Source organism: Phoxinus phoxinus (assembly GCF_949152265.1).
Source record: "Phoxinus phoxinus genome assembly, chromosome: 3".
NCBI classification, from domain to species: domain Eukaryota; kingdom Metazoa; phylum Chordata; class Actinopteri; order Cypriniformes; family Leuciscidae; genus Phoxinus; species Phoxinus phoxinus.
The window spans coordinates 16,257,661-16,275,820 of record NC_136878.1 but is presented as its reverse complement, the minus strand read 5'-3'; the positions used below and the strand labels follow the sequence as shown (position 1 = coordinate 16,275,820).

General features: G+C 36.6%; 1 protein-coding gene across 2 annotated transcripts in view; it reads right to left on the bottom strand.

Annotated features, from left to right (window-relative positions):
* zmat4a (zinc finger, matrin-type 4a) overlaps positions 1-18,160 on the bottom strand; it is an 89,115-nt gene that overhangs the window by 51,019 nt on the left and 19,936 nt on the right. For both annotated transcript variants that reach the window (XM_079605706.1, XM_079605705.1), the window contains exon 3: positions 4,379-4,468. In XM_079605706.1, coding sequence (XP_079461832.1) covers positions 4,379-4,468 — 90 coding nt within the window. The remainder of the gene's footprint in view (positions 1-4,378; positions 4,469-18,160) is intronic.

Sequence of the window (18,160 nt, the reverse complement as noted above, 5' to 3'; positions counted from 1 at the left end):
GAATGTGAATACTTTTGACACCTCTGTAACCTTTACCTCCATAGCAGGTTGTCAAATCTCAGTTGGCCAGACAATCTTATCTTTTTATTCTTTTTAAAATATATGAGGACAAAAGAGGCGTTCGATGCGTCTTGACACACAGCAAGTGGATAGAGCATTGTTTCTCAAAATAAAAGTTTGTCAACAAAACTACTAAAACTATATGACAAGTGAGTCAAATCAAAGCGTGTTGTTATTGTTAACTAAATCTATTAAACATATATTTCTTTAAATAAAATATTAGATGTAAACTTAAATGAAAATGAGACATTATCCCCTGGCAACTAACAGAAATACCTTTAATTTGAAGTAATACAATTAAATTAAAGCTAAACAGAAATGTTAAACAAAAGTATTAAAAATGACAAAAGCACATCACAAAATTACTAAAAAAATCAAAACTAAAATGAGAAATGAAAATACACAACTAAAGATAACTCAAATATAGTATATAAATAATACTAAAATAACACTGATCAGAAATTATAACTACTGACTTTACTACAAATATAAATGTATGAATGCAACAGAAGAGCAGGTCTAAACGAAGCCAATGTTATGCTTTATTCTCTGCACACACCCCATCAAGTCATTTCCATTTTTAATAACTTTAAAAAACACATTGTGAGTATTGATGCAATTGGAACCCTGATTACCCATTTATTAAATTAGTTCTGCTAATACACAAAACAGCATACGAATGAAACCTAAACTCAAATGTAAATGCAGGACACTAAACTGCTATAATCAGCCTCATGCTGTCCGGACATTCCACACACAGTCACTGATCTGTCACTAACTGAGTGACACAAAGACTAGAACAAAAGCTGTAGATCGAGGCTCGAGTTCCAGCTCACTTTCTACTCTCAACTTTCTTTCTGGTCCTCCACACGCTCTCCGCCTGCCTCCTCTCCCCTGGAAACTGGAGCCCCAGCAGGGGTTGATTTAAATCACGGCTAATTAAATAGGAGTAAGTATCCAATGGGCTATTCGATCAGTGCAGAAGTTGTCCCAGGCTGCTAATTGTATCCTCCACCACGGCCCCTGCATAGAGTTACAGCGCTGGAGACTTGGGGAGAGATTTTTAGAGTGTCCTTAGGGGACCAATGTAGCTATTAGTAGCTGCTGCCGACAGCTGATTTGTGTTAAGCAGATGGATGTGGTCAGTGATCTCCTGTACGATCTGCTGCCGCTTTATTAGGCGTTGAGAGAGCAAAGGACAGCTTGTTAGAACTTGGCTGCTCAATGACTTTTAATGCAGGTGGATTTTGCTTCTACACACTGGTCAAGGGCCAGTTTACTCTAACACAATCGCTCTGAGAAAAGAGAGGGGAGAAGGGAAAAAAAGAAACCTAAAGAAAATGCAGGCAGCACTTTGTGTGTAGCACTGACTGACAGGTACGGTTGGACAGCTTGACCATATAATTAAATAAGTAAGTTAATTATTGGCATTTCAACATTACACTTAACATTTAAACTGTAGAAAAGTTCTTGCGTGTTTTTTGTTTTTAAAGAATGGCTTAGGGTGATTGATGAGACCAAGAAAAAAAGTGATTGATGAGATCAAGAAAAAAAGTGATTGATGAGATCAAGAAAATCATTAGATCCGAACAAGTAAAACTGCTGGCACAAAACTTTCAGGTGTTTTTCTTTTTTCTTGCTGCAGTCTCAAAAAACATTACAACAATATCTGTGAGCAGCATACACACAACAGCCTTGTAAAGTTCATTGATCTATAAATATCAGAAAGGGCAATGTAGTGGAAAAATAATTGCTTTCAGTTCAACTCTACTCCCTCAGTCCCACTGTGAAAAGTGCTGATTTTGACTGAACGCCTTCCGACTCCTGAGTTTTCACGTTTTTAGGTTAATGACAGCGAAAAGGTAATCACAAAAAATTCCACATCATGCCATTTTTTTATATTGATTTTCAAAAGTACATTAACTGATAAGTGATAAGAGAGCGTAAGAGGATTAACTCAAAATTTAAGTGGGAAAAATGTGAAAGTTTAGGGTAAATTAATTAACTCAAACTAAGACTTAATTTAACAGTTCACTCTCCCCACAAATAAATATATATATGGTTTATATTCACGTGCTACAGCAAATTCCAAGTCTTCTGGAGTCATATGATTGTTTGAAAACAACCCTGAAAGGTTCTCACACCTTGCTCATTTGGAGCGACTGTTTTGTAACCTGGCGGATTTTCTTTCTTAGCCCGGTTTCGTTTGGGCATATATAAATAAGGCAATCATGCTCGGATTCACACCAAAATATCATGTACAAATCAGCTGAAGGAGGTTGTCTTGCCCTGATTAAAAACCACCTCTAGAGCGCAATCCAACTTAATGAACCAACAAACCAAGCTATATCATAATTTGTAATGTAAAATGCATTACGTAAAAAGCAGCAATGTCTAATTCTGTGGGTGAGCACATTAATTATCGCAGTTCAAAAAACCAAAGAGCACCTCTTCATCTTAAAATGTAATCTACAGGTCTGAAAACACCCTAACTTGGTCTCATAAATGTAGTTTTTTTTTTTTTTTTGCACGGCCTATCTTTTCCCTCAGAAAAAAAATGCTAGGTTTTGGCCTTTGATTTGTATTCATTGACAATACATGTCCGTATTTCTACTTCATTAACATCAGCTTCAGTGAGTAATGGCTCATTAAAATGTGCTGTCCAACTTGCAAAAAGTCTAGTTTGTCGGCAGCCTATTGATACACGACATGGAGATCGATGACTATTTGAATGTCTGTTCGTTGTTACTATCGATCTGATACAAGCTAAGTGTTAAAGTTCAGTCGAAAGAGCAGCACATGGTCTTTTGAAATCTGGCCATTGAAGTTGGATGTTCCCTACACAATAATGGTATACTAATCACCTTCATTACGGCTGCGAGTAAGTGCAGTTCTCTGCCAGTGTCCTCACCTCAATGCCTCGTCTAATGATGTATTCAATTACTGTGACCATATGGAATATCAATGAAACATACAGTATACAGCGTTCAATATCATTTAATTCTAACTGCATCCCATAGCCGATGGCTAAGATTTTGCAATCTCTGACTCTCACATAAACATTTAGATGTGCATTTGCCCTCCTGTGGTGAGAGCTTTGTTGGTCTGTTTGGAGGCAGTCTAAATAACATGACATCTGCAAAAACCACAGGCATTGTATACATTCTCTGCACATCAGAGAGTGCAAAAAGGCTGATCCCAGCAACATTCACACAACCTTATGCTTGTGAACGCCTCGTGTTGTGTGAATAGCCCTATAACACTGCAATAAAGAGACTCTCCTACTGAGAGAAGAACTGCAGACTGACTATCATCTCAGTGAGACTCATCTCAGAGGATGGCTGAAGTTGAGAGTTAAGTTAGACTTGAATGAAACTTTCCTGTTTATTCGTTTCTTGAATTTAACTTGCCTTCTTTCAAAATCTACAAACCCAAGCTTAAACACAGCAACACCTTTTAACTCAGTGACAATTCAACACAAAACCAGATCAAAACATCACACTTGCCAAGCTGTTGTCTCCTTATGATGATAAGATGGACTGACGTGCTACAACTCTTGAGTCACCACCACACCACTTATATTCATACATAAACAGGGCACCACCAGTCATAAGAACTCAAAGACAAGCAAACAGCAGGGTTGCCAGAGCTCTCCTATAATCTCTGCAAATACACTTGATTTTAGGGAAACTAGCTATGATTTCACTCATAAACAATAAAATATTCCCAGCTATAAACATTAAATAAAAATAACTTTTGGTTTTATTTTTAAGGTGTTGGTTGTGTAGATCTTGTGGTTTTTAAATGAAAGAACATGTCCTACAAATAATGCCTTCATAATAATTATAATATATATCTATACACTCCAGATATATTCCATGGTAGTAAATGTGATATAATAACAGCAAAACTGTCCACAGATGCAGGGTGCTTTTCTTTGTCATTAAAATGCATTCCTGATTTATTAAAATGTATAATAAATTAACAAAAATAATGATTTTTGTGATATGCATCTTGACTACACAAGAAAACTTGAGTCTATTTAATTAAATGTTTGGATCTGTGAACAAAATAAAGTGTTTTAATGGCTGGGGTTCATGAAGCACATTACTGTGAAAAAGGTTAGCTGTGGAGAGCAATGGCTAGCCTAGAAAGCTCATGAAAAGAAAATGTTCCACACACTGATCTTTTCAAAGAATGGTTCAGGGCAAGAGGTACTATAGCTATAATGTGAATATATGCTGAAGAAGAAAAAAAAAACAAGAGCAGTCATTTATGAACACAAAATATGCGTGTAATTTCTAAAAACAATACTCACATCATCTGTTCTGAGCTTCTTAGCTGGGCATCCCCCATCTACTGGATGTAGCATGTAATATAGCCGCACTTTGTTCGCATGTTTCCGGCTCTGAAAGAGAAGAGTGGGGGGTGGGGGTGTTATTAATTTAGTACACAATCACTTTGTTCTGCAAATCACAGTATTGTAAGAGAATAAGAATGCTGTCTTAAATCAAACTGAAAGATCTGTGCATTTTAATTATCCTTATAAAGTTCTATATTTCACGCTTCACCTATCTGAGTTTACAATCCTTGGACAGACTAGAACATTTATGAATTGTGAAGAAAAACTAGAAAGTAAAAAAAAAAAAATTACCATAGAAGAGAGTACTGGAGCAGACAGAGAGAAGCGATTGGCAGCGCCCATCATATGCACAGGCCAATAAATAATTACTGTGGTTGGCGTTAAGTGAGTGTGGAGCCACAAATCACAAACCCATCAATTACTTGGATTTGACAGCCCAGCTTTCAGAGTGGGCCAAATCAATTCACGGCTCAGTTTACCTGAAAATGATGTTGTTTGACAAGAGTGTAATTGAACTTCATCCTCAACACAAAGGCAAGAGGCAAAGTGTGCAAAAGAAGGACAGAGTGGCACTGATAAATCTGCATTGAAATCCACTCATTTCCTCTTAAAGAAGTAAAAGATTTCCTGTCTGCTTTTCCTAGACTTATAAAAAAAAATGACACATGGACCTGGATGAAACAGATCTGACGAATCAGATGAATGTGGTTAAAAATATGATATGTCACCTTGTGTTTGAAGATTGCCTGAGAGAATCTTATTAGCCCAGTCCTCCTATTTCTCCCCTCAAGAGAGTAAATGTGAAAAAAGACATGGAGAGATCGAAAGAGACAGATGGAACTGAGAATTATTGAGAATGATGCAGCACCTGGACAAACATACATATTTCTCTTCAACAACAATTCTATCCATCATTTCCTTTCAGTTTGCCATAACACCAGCAAACACTAAATATGCAAATTTGTCTGTATAGACTTGCCTGTCAGTGTTTAAATCAGGAGCTATCAATATATTTTGAAAGAAAAAAAAAAAGAATATGTATTGTTGTTCTGTTTTCTTTTATTCAGCAATGATGTGTTGTATTGATCAAAAGCGACAGTAAAAAAAAATATTTTAAATATAATTTTTGTGACATCGTAAATGCTTTTTTTCTGAACTTTCTATTTATCAGAGAATCCTGAAAGGCACAACGGTTTTCTACAGAGCCCTTAAAGTGACATGGTGATGGGGAAAATATTAGATGGGAGGAATAAATATAATTGAGTGATTTTGCATTCGCTCGCAACATTTCTCTTCCCTTCTCATTTTTGGGAAGAAGAAGAAGAAAAAAAAAGAAGAAGTAGTAGTTTGAGATGAACTGCTTTACAGCCACACTCCTCAGCAACAAATAGTGGGTTGCATTTGAAGAAATGACACTTGTGGACTAATCTGACCCGAAGTATACTGTTAAGTACTTTTGATTCCAGTCCTTATGGGAGTCTTGGGTAAGGTTATTGCATGATGGAGGTAGACTAAACTAGTCTCGAAGAGTGAAGTAAACTCAGATTGGGGTTGAACTGTCACAGCAATAGATTTAGAGAGCCACAATTTAGCTCCAAGCACAAAAAGCACATGATGTTCCAAACCCCACTGTCATTTGGCCAGAGGAAAACATCAAGATCTACTCATGGGTAAGCACAGGGGGAAAATAAATGGCAAATAGAGAAAGCTTTCAAGACTCATTACTGTAAAAGGACCCACACTCCACTGGTAAAGGACTGTTGGCGGAGACGTGTCTCCTTCAGGGTTTGCGTTATGTTTTCATATCAAAAGTGAGTTAAAGAGTAGATGGCCCAATCAATACTGAGGGCTGTTCCATGCACCGCAGTTTTACCTAAAACATCATATTCTTACCTCAAAGTTTGCGGCTAACATAATGACGCTGCAGTTTCTAAAACTCACTAATTTACCTTTTTAAACAAGTAGTGTAGTTGTTGGAAAATATTCTCATTTTCCAAGGGGGCTTTTTTTAATGGATTCATCAAGGGAAAAGCAGAAGCACCTTTAGAAATAACAACAGTCTGCATGCCATAAGGATGCACAAATTAAAACCAGTCAAAGACTGTTTGGTAGCACATAGACACTTCCATGCTGAGACACATTTTAGAAGAAGCCCGATGGCAACCGAGCACTGAGTTGAATTTTGTCTTGTATATTTTTCAATCTGACAATGTAATTCAAAGGAAAAATGGTTCATAAGGAAAAGACTAATTTATTCAACATTAAATCCTGCTCATGCTGTGAACTGTTCTTAAGTTGTTCTGGGGTTTTGTCAATAGTGATTTACTGCATGGCTAGCTTGGTAGAGTTTTGACTCCTAGAAGAAAGACAGAATTATGTCATTACCACCATAGGGGGTAATGTTTATGCACATCATACACTATGGCAATTCAAAGTGCTTTACAGAAAGTAGTTAAAATAATGACAAAATTAAAACAAGGAAAATTAAAACAGTTATAAAATGAATTAAGAGAGTAAAAAGATGATAAATAGATAAACTTCTCATCTGGCAAAACACAGGTGTATCACAACTCCCAGTTTTACTTTCCCATGGTGATTACACTGTGTATAGTATAACAAATAAAATAAAATAACAAACAGGGCAGGATTTATGCATAGGCATTCTACCTAGGCATGTGCATATGCTCACACGTCCGGGGCGATTACACATTTATTATTTCACTATATGAACCACTGTAAGATAGCCTAATTTCTTTATATATTAATTAAATGTAAAATATTGGTCACTGTCGGGCAGGAACCGTGTATCTCCTTTATAATTTTTTTTCTCCATAAATCATAACTATTGGTCACCATTCACGTCTGTCAGTGGGTTTTGTAAATATTTAACCAATGAAAAGTATTTTAAAGATCTTGCGACTAAACCTTGTAACTTCATTGGCTCCTCAAACTGAAAGGCAAACCTCATAACTCTTGAATTGAGTTCTGCATGCAGTTTGGACCGTCTCTGCTTGTTTGCAAGGCCAAATAAAATAACTGTTTGTTTGAATAAGAATGTATTCTTTACTAAAGAAACACACACACACACACACACACACACACACGCACACACACACACACACACACACACTATATGGTTATATATATAATATGGTGATTATTATGGTTCAATTCTCACTATTAACACACTATTAAATACTTATTTTGCCTCAAACTCCTAATTACTGCTTATTAATAGTTAGTAAGGTAGTTGTAGATTCATTTTCATGTAGACTATCTGCAGCCTCAAAGCTATCAGTCATCAGTTGTAAACCGTCACATCAACCTGTGTTGCTTTTAAGGAATGTAGAACAATCATGCAAAATAAGGCATTAATATGTGATTTATAAGTATTAGAATAACACTAAAATAACTTTTCCTCTTCGGTCGCCCTACAGGTTGGAAGCGGAATTGTCCATTACCGCTGTCGTAAAAAAATGAGCCAACCGCAACCTACTGTCGCACGCACACTCGCTGTTTATCTAGCATCGGCTTTGGAATGAACGATGTCCACAGGCAAGGTAAAGTATGTTGCATGATTTCATTAAAAAGTGTGATGTATTGCGACATCAGAAATGAAGAAAAACTAAATAATGACTATTGTAACGTAAAGCAAGTCAAATTTGTAGTTTTCTTAGGTCTCATTCGAACTACAGAAGCGTGACCCGGTCTGGCAAACTTACATAGTGTGGCTATAGCAGATATAGGGCTGCAAAGTGAATCCAGAAGTGCCTTTCATCCTGTTACGACTTGATGAACCACTGCTACAGTTTTGGAAACATTATTTTAAGGTAAAAAAAAAAATCTTTAGTGTTGCTTTAATAAACAGCCAATATCCTAGTGATATGCATGCTAATAAGCAAGTGCAACTAATTAATAGTGAGAATGGGACCCAAAGACTAATGTTTCATATACTGTATTTGAGGAGCGGAGAAGAGTATCTTCTAGCATTTTCTGTCGACTCATAGCCAGTACAGTCTTAAACAGCATGTGTGTAGCAGTTTATCTTTTATAACATGAGGTTTTGGACAAGTCAAATAACAGAAAAAACGAATCATACACAGCTACAATAAACTTTATAAGTAAGTTGAGGGGAAAAAAGACTTACTGCCTCAGGTTATTCTAATGACAGAAAAAAGCACAGTCTATGTCTGACATTCGCTAGTCAAAACCTTCATAACTTCATGAGGTTGATTTTGGTCAAATGTTAATTATACAAATCACACATGCAAGAATATGATGATGCAAATATAATACCACAATCTAAACTTTGGCTATAGTGTTTAAATTGTTTTTAAAAAATAAAGTTTTTCCATTTCCTCAAAAGTATTTTGGTCCCAAATTTCTTGTCTATAAAAAAAAATGTTTTGCCTATGCCTCAGCATGAGATAAATCCAGCCCTGAAAATACCAAAAGTTACACCATTTTCCAACACTACTTCTAAAGGTATACCAATATATATATAAAAATGTGTTTAGTTGTAAAAATCCAACAGATGGTGCTGAAAAATACATTTACAGCTATAAATTTAAATTGCCGGTAGCCATCTGCATCAAATAAACTGGGTTGACAACATGCCACAGATACACTGCATATTCTATTCCAAAGCACTACAAATCTTCCCTATTTAGCCTTCAGTTGCTTAGTCATTTTACCATGTTTAGACTCAGAGATGGGGAGCAGGAAGACAGAATGCCAGGAAACAGAGAGGGATTTCGGTTTCAAGCCAAAACTACCTTGCACAGGCATCTGCACCATGCTGACGGAAGATTGGTAGACAACACCTCTGATGGTGGTACAGCACCTCCGTAGATTACAATGAGGGAAAAAAACAAAAAACAACAAAAAATAGGACAGGCTTTTATTGCTTCTTATTGTTCTTCTTGTAACATTATTTAGTGAAAACCTTTCAAACAAACCCTCAGACATATATATGAACACCCTCCAACAAGGTATTTATAGAAAAGAGAAACATGAATCTTGTTGTTATTATTAAAAGGAAAAACATAACCTGAATGTGTATGAACTCAGTACTACTGGGGGGAAAACAGCCTCGAAATAATGAACAGACAAAATGGCATTAGCATAAATACAAGACAAACCAAATACTTCTTTACTGGTAGTAAAAATACTGAGCATCAAACAGTAAGACATTCTGAAAACATGGTGCAGAATCTAATCAGGGATTAAAGTGTGGAAAAGTGAGTTCATTAGCAATCAGTTTTTGTCTTGGGTATGAAAGACTTTCTGTTAGACCCAAGGACTCTTCACATGATATGTGTTCATGTTTTTCTGACAGGCCCTCATCCATATTTCATTAGAGTTTCACAAGCCTTTGTTCTGTCCATTAACACTTTCATCTTCCAATTTGTTTGCCGCTCCTCCCTCCTTCTAAGAGAAAGCATCAGTAAAGACGATGAAGAATTTTGCTACGGCTTTAGTTTTTGCCAGATAATCTGCAAGATTCTCAAGCATAACAACCCATTGCTTAAATCACATGAAGATTTAAAAAGCATTTACTTTCCTGAATGGATGTATTGTGCTTTGTTTCTTCAACAATACAATGTAAATTTCATGCCAATTAAAAAACAAATCTGTCACTCACTAACAATTATTTTGGTAATAGAGTAATCAGTAGATTATTTGGACGATTAATCAAGCAATCAGTTCTATTTTTATTACCACAATAAAATCTAAGTGAACAATAACTATTAAAATGACTTAAAATACATACTGTAGGTATAATTCCAATGAGGCAATACTATTTGGTTCAAATAAAGTATTAAAAGCAATGGAGACAGTTTTTGCGCATTTACAGGTCACCTGACGCGGTGTGTTTGGACAGAACACGAGACCGATTTCTTTATTAAATTCATAAAAGAATTACAGGAATACTGGATTCTAAACCTCAAAGAAATGCCCCGATCAAGACCTCAAAGCAGATACGAGGGAGAAACACCCAGAAACACTCACAAGTATAAGGGTCTTTCCTTGCCATTAATAATTGGATAACACACCTACATCTCCTTCGATTAATAATAATGGCTAGTGCGGTGGCTGGGATATACATAAACCTACCAACGTCCGTTGCCATGATTTTTGGAATGAATTATCGTGAGGGGGGAAAAAAAAAATGACGGCATAACATCGGTTAATGGAAACGGAGTCATTTCGCAAATGGAATGTAATGGAAACGCGTCCACTGTTAAAATACATAATATAAACAATCAACTTAAGTACATTACGTATTATAACAAATGCCTTTCAGAGGGTGCCAATGGCCTGGTGATTGTTGTTGTAACACATACAGCATGATCAAATCCTTGTTTAATAGAGTGGTGCAGGTAGGGCGTCACTTTGTAGGCCAACAGGCAGTTAGCATCACACTGGTTCCCTTGACTAAAACCCAATAGGATTTTTCTATAGGCTTTTGGATTAGACCAAAAAACAAGCTCAGTGATCAACAAAGGTTTATGATACTTGCACATTTTGTCCATCAAGATCATTTTCAAAGATGCAGTCGCCAGAAGTAAAAAGCTAAAAGGTATAAACAAACTACACCATGGTCCCACGACTTCAACGTCACCACCTAAGCTTCCGTTCAGTTTTTATATACAAATGTTTTCCCAGAAAGTTTTAGAATAGTTTATAAGAACACAATTAGAAGCATAACGAGGCTGTAAAAGCGGACTGAGCCTACCTGTTCGGCGTGATGGCGTTTATTCTCCTCGACAGCCTCTGTAGTCCCACTTAACCACAACCTCCTTTTTCAAGACACGTTACTGCCTAAAAAAAAAAAAAAATCACGAGTGGGATAGGCTAATATCGGTGTATTTTATGTCATAGAATAAAACGTGAAAGGGTCTTGAACTTGTGTTCACCACAGACCTTATTTCAGGCATTTAACCAAAATCCCATTGACTTCGGGACGATGGAACCAGAAGTGCTAAAATGGTAACTCGCTTCCACGTTTTGGCCTACAAAGTGATGTCATATCTGCACCGCTCTATATTGGCCAAACAACATTTTTAATTCAAATGTCCGCTTAATGATTAACATTTGGCCACTTCTTTATGTTAGAAATGCTACAGCCACTGTAGTTTTTTTTAACAAGAACATGTGGACATCAAAACAGCTTGAGTAAGGGTTTCAACTTTTATTTTGAAATCGCGATGGTCAACAGTTTGCATATTTAGAGACATATCAATGCATTCTCATGTGTTGGCTTAGATTTATAAATGATTAACGTTACAAATCTGGTGGAATAGCGCACTTTTACCTAGATGAACGTTATAAGAAAATCAAGATGCAGAGAGAGATAGAGTCTGTCAGCCGAGCTGCTGAGATTTAAATGATAACAGTCCGAAATGTTCCACTTTTTTCACAACAGCACAATTCTATATTATGATTTAAAATATCATGCAGCCTTTGAAAATCATCTAATAATGCGGTTCATGGATTCTCATTTGTGGAATGTGCCACTTCGGGCATTTTGACGGTTGATCGACACAGACAAATCAAGGATTTTTTTTTTTAAATCAAGGAATAGTGACAGCCCTAATATTCATACAAAAGTTGGGGGGTTTATGGACTGTTTTTGCTCTTAATCTAAATGACCAAAAACCGTTTCACACTGCAAACAGTAAATCTCCCACTGTTATGGCTAGTTTTGCCTCTAATGCTAATCAGTGACAGAAACAAACATGCATTAAGAACATATAATTCTAAAATTCATCAAGTTCAGCTCATCCGGCCAACACATTTCCCCATTAATGTTTTGCTAGGCTAAGTCCTTTAAAATGGAATAAATAAATAAAATAATAAATAAAAAGAGAGAAACAAATAATAATAGAGATGTTTGATGATACTTCAAATTAGCCTGGTTCTACCAGACTCTCGACTCTCATTTGTACAGAGAGTCTGGCCACTCTCCATTGACGAGCGTTAACTTCCTTGAAGGCGGGTACTCTGTTGAAGTTTAAAACTATTGAATCTGCCCAGAGTTACTCTGGATCTCATCTGCCATAACCAATCGCTAACGTTTTGGTCGTGACGTATGTCAACTCAAACTAGCGCACAACCTCATCGTTCTCAGCCACTCCCTCTGTTCGCTGATTGGACCTGCAAAAAATTGATCGGAGAAAACCCAAGAATATACCCCAATCCCAGACCTAGTACTGAAGGAAAATGAAGCAGAAGTACGTAGGAGGGCGGAGTCAGGCTAACTGCAAATGTGTTTAACAATATTAATATTGCATCACAGAAGAAAAAAGCTTTGTCCTGAAAAGTTACCATAGTTCTTGCTGTTTTGGCATGCTTCTGTCGCGAGCGACAATGCAGGTGACAATAGGATACAGAGATATAGTGGCTAGCATAGTTCAAGTTTGTTGGTTGGATTCCCGGAGATGTTCTTTTAGCTGCTGGAGGATGTTGGCATGGTCAAGGCCTTTCCTCTATATAGGTCAGCCCTCCATTTAGCTTGGTCTAGCGCTGCCTTGGTCCAGGAGTTATTTGGTTTGCTGGAATCTATCAGATCTCTTTTTTTTTTCATTATACCTGTTTGGGTCTACTAGCAGTGTGGGCACCCTCTTTAAGCAAACAGTGCAGAATTGCGTGGGGTATCCGGGTGACACGCCTAGACCAAATGGAGGCAAATTTACCTAGAGGCAAATCATTTTTAATATTACTAATAAGCTTTCCTGTAGCTCAAACAGTCGAGCGTTAGCACTTCGATTCCCAGGGAAAGCAAGAACTGATAAGAATGTAAAATGTGTACTTTGAAATGCAATGCAAGTCGCTTTGGATAAAAGCATCAGCCAAATGTATAAAAATGTAAAAATTTAATAATAAACTATTTGTAATGAAAAACCTCTTAAACACTATAAAACAACCTCTATAAAAGTGACTTGTCTGCCCTTATATTACCTCATTTTTAACGTAGGCTACGGATAATAATAGTAACATTAATAATGAATATATGAATATCAGAATGTCATATTTCTAGAGCTTTAGTATCCTAACTGCATGGCAATTTTTATAGTGGTGGTGCTGTGTTTTGAAAAGCTTGCAATAACCGTTGTGTACAGTTTACCTCAACACTTCAGTTTACGTGGAGCTATTCGATCAGGTTTCAGGTTCACCACAAAGCCTTTAATGTTCGCATATCATGTTGCGCTTGAGTCGAATTCATACGAGTCAAGCGACTTGTGTTGGTTATCTCTCAAATAAAGTGGCAAAACAAGTTTGTCAGTGCTGTGCGGGAAACGGTCCAGCTGCTCACACGCTGCGACTGCTGGATGCGCACGCAGTTTAATCAGGTAGCAGTTTATCGCTTGGCTTTTGGTCTTTCTTTCCCAGGCGTGCCATAATAACAGCGATTAACATGTGGGGGTGTGGTTTATGGCAATCTGCCCAGCGGGAAAAGTTAGGGTGTTCCAAATGGCCATGTCAATCTACTCCACAGCCAATTACGGGCCCCCTGCTTACTCTGGCCCTGAGGCTTCAGCCCTGCCTTGTCCGATAGTTAATGTGGCCCTGAATGTGTGGTGCATTTATCCTTTCTGGAGTAAATAAATAAATAAATAAAAGGTTATCAGGTTGGCTTGACAAACATGCTTTATATACTGTAGCTGCCTTTATTTTTTTCATTTCATTGCTGAAAACAGTCATATCAGCTTACAATGGATTCATTATACTGTAAAAGTGCAATATTAACTACAGTACTTCACCCACAAACTGACTGTGCCTTTTTCAGACGAAAAAAAAAAAGAAAAATGTTGAATTTGAAACACTGGGATGTAAAAAAATAAATAAATCATGTTGAATGGTTAGCCTCATGTAATTTTATTCTAACTTGTTCTAATTACCACTATCTGAAGAAGCCCCTCACAGAGAAATGATTTCTTCTCTTTATACGACTCTAGCGGTTATTAGGCCAACAAGAACATCCTGATTTAGCCAACTGCACAGGAGCTAATTGAGGCAGCTAAATTTAGAGTCAAATTTAAAGACATTGCTGATCCTCACTTAGATAATAACAGAGTAGATGTGTTTAATAGAGTTGCTGAATCAAAGTCAGACCTCTCAAAAAAATTCACATGTAAGGCAGCCTATATCTTTTAACATGAGGGCATTAACCCATGACATATTTCCTGACATTTTGGATGTTGGACTGATTGTGAATGTTTTGGATCACACACTGTAGACAGTTTCCACCTCAAAATTAAAAATGGCAAAAAGATAAGTTTAAAATAAGAAAAATAAAGCAACATTATAATCATATATAAAGTCACATTTACATCATATATGGTCACATTTTGTGATATACATTTTTTTCTTCTTCTTACATTTGCGGCAGAAGCAGGCTTATTTAAACACACAATGAAACTATTATAAAAAATGTTGGGGTCGGAAAGATTTATTAATGTTTTTGAAAAAAGACTTATGCTCACCGAGGGGGGGACTAATATTGTCAAATATTTACGAAATATGTATTATTATTATATAAATAACTTATATTTTAATATATATTTTAAAAGCAATTTATTCCTGTAATGGCAAAGCTGAATTTTCAGCAGCCATTACAGTCTTCAGTAATAGTTCATTGTATATGTTGATTTGTTGAAAACACTTGTCCTCTTTTCTTTTCTCTTTTGTTTTGGAACCCATGATTAAAAATGTCCAGATGTCTTTAATGAACAGTTCAAAAGAACAGCATTAATTTGATATATAAATCTTTACTAACATTACAAATGTCTTTACTGTCACTTATTATCATTTTAGTGCATCTTTGCTCAATAAAAATATTCATTTCTTTCAAAACAAAATCTTATTGACCCCAAGCTTTTGAAAAGTTTACACACACACACACACACACACACACACACACAGAGAAAGGATCACAGAAAAATGCCGAAGCATAAAACTCGGTTGACCACCATTTATTCGCATTAATGTGGATGAGGTGTAATTCTTTCCACATTCATTTTGTAAATGGTAGTCAATGATGTATTTTTTTCTATGAGGAAATTTTACATAAATTCTGTAGAATGTATTTTGATCATCTGCATAGGTCTTGTTGTGTGTCAGGTTAGATGGGGGGAAAATCAACTAGCTTCCAAACAATACATAGTTGTGACTGATTGCTGTGTCGATCTATGCACATTAATAGTTACGTACAGCAAGAATAATTCACCTGTGATTATTGTCCTATTAGTCCTAAGTGTGAATCAGGGGTCTCATCAGAAACAAACTCACATATACCATTCCAATCTTGTAGAGTAGGGTCCAGGACAACGACAGGCCGGTTTGTCCTTGAACACTGATAATATCGCCATGACCAAGCATAAGTAAGGCCTGCGGTCTTCCCACTCTCCGTTATGCGGCTCATACATATGTAAGATTAAAGAAATCTGATTGGAATTGCATGGAGGAAACACATAAGCCAAGGGCACACAAACAGACAGTAAGAGAGAGAGACAACAAAAAGAAATCAAATAGCATAGCGCATCACAGAGATTACACCCAATGGGAGACACAGGCCACAGACCTCGCTTACTGCTTAAAAGACGGCAGATAACTTTTGTTTGCTTTAGGCATTGCATACCTATTGTCAGTGGATATGTAGGAAAAAAAATAAATCTTTAATTTCCTTTTATACCAAAAGCTTGGATTTAACATTAAGAAGATGTTTTCCTGCAGCTCAGCAATATTTCGATCACTTCTATCACACATGTACTTGTGATATTCTCAGTCTTTGGTAATACACATGAAAAGGAATGGAATAGCATTGAGCACATAAAGGAACCTACCGGTGCCTTGAGGACCTTTAAAATGGAATCCAATTCTGTAAGGGCTGTTCCTGTCAATGATTGTCTTTCTGCATTATTAATGTCCCTTTTAATACAGCTGATGTTAATTTGTTCAGTTCAAATGTCTGGATTTTCTCTCCCTCCTCCAATCTGTCTCTTTCTCTCTGTCTGTCGTTGGCTCTCTTTCGTTCTTTCAGTCTTTTATGTTTCAGGGGTGAGGATTAAAAGCTCATCGCAAAGAGAAAAAAAATTGTGCCTCAGCATAATTTCTAAAACCATGACCTGAGCGCTAAAGCCTCTGTAGATGTTTCAACTCTACAGTTCAGATCCAATAAAATGAGCTCCAGGGCAATTTCAATGGAAACAGATTTTTTTTTTCTATATAGAATCTAATGCCTACGCTTTTTGCACCTTATTAGTTCAGGAAAAATGTCTAAGTTTATTTTGAATGACATAAAGGATTGAGTAGACTATGTGCATACTTCAAATATGTGTCATTTGTAATTGTTACAGAATGCAGACGGAGAGGATGATGGGTGATAAACAGGGTATAGAATAACAAGTGGTGAGAATAATGGAAATTACGGTGGGTGACGAGGCAGATGAACACAGGAGGGAATGGAGACACTGTGGACTACTGAAGATAGTCCACAATGTGAAAACGAGACCGGACGATGAGCTGGGGTGAGGGGTCTGGATTTATAGAGGCAGTGATGAGGGTGATGATGAGATGCAGGTGTGAGTGATTGGGAATGACGTGCAGGTGGGAACCAAGGAGAGTGATGGGAGATGTAGTGCAGATCTGTGACAGTAATATGTTTCAGTTTATTGATCGCCATTGGAGTGTACTTGAGACATACCCTTTACGTTCACAGTATATATTTAATTTCAAAAGCATGCTGGTAGGGATGCACCGATATGAAGATATTGGCTGATACAGATAACCGATAATTATTTATATTCGAAACCCGATAACCGATATATTGGCCAATAAATCTAAATCCAAATTTTTGTATAATTTTTGAGAGCCTGATTACAAAAACAAAAGTCTCATCAGTAAAAGCCATGTCCCAGGCACACAAATATAATGTTCTTATTATGATTTTATGTATGATTTTATCTGTATTTGACAGATTTGTGCTGCACATGTTGCACTGAACTGTATTTTCTATTGTCCTTTTTTTGCATATTTCATCATTCAAACAATTTAAAACCATCATGGCAAACAGTGCGCATCTAAAGTGTCTCAGCTGAAGGAAATAATCCATTATTTATTGCCTGTAATATATCGGCCAAATTTGCTTTTGGCCCGATAACAATAACATTGATTAAACCTTGACAGAGATCTGACGATACCGATATGATGTCCGATATACATGCTGGTACTCCTCCTTACTGCATCTATTAAAATCACGATACAATGTTTTTTTAAATAGAGATCACTATACTTTCCCTCTCTCTGCCACTTTAAAAATGCAGCATCATAAAAAAGGTGATATTTGCTGGGCTATAAATAAACACCAATTCTACACTTCTTCTGTATGTTCTCAAGCACTTTTCAAAGCCTCTTATAAAGACTTATTAATTCCATTTCATTAATAAGTCAGACATGTGGCTCTCTAAAGTGGCGGTTAAAATACTAATGTTTTCTAAACTATGGATAAACGTGGATACCTGAGCTCGCATTCAATACACTTTGGAGTTTGTCTGAAGTGAGACAGCAAGAGAAAAAAAAAACTCTCCTCCACAAATCTGGGTCTCCACACAAAATTACAGTTCCTACTGCATGTCTTTCCACATTAGGAGCATGACAGCATTTTTCATTTAATGCCTGTGGAGGTTTGCAAAATTTAAGCCAAAATCATCTAAAAGATTTTACCTCTTTAGC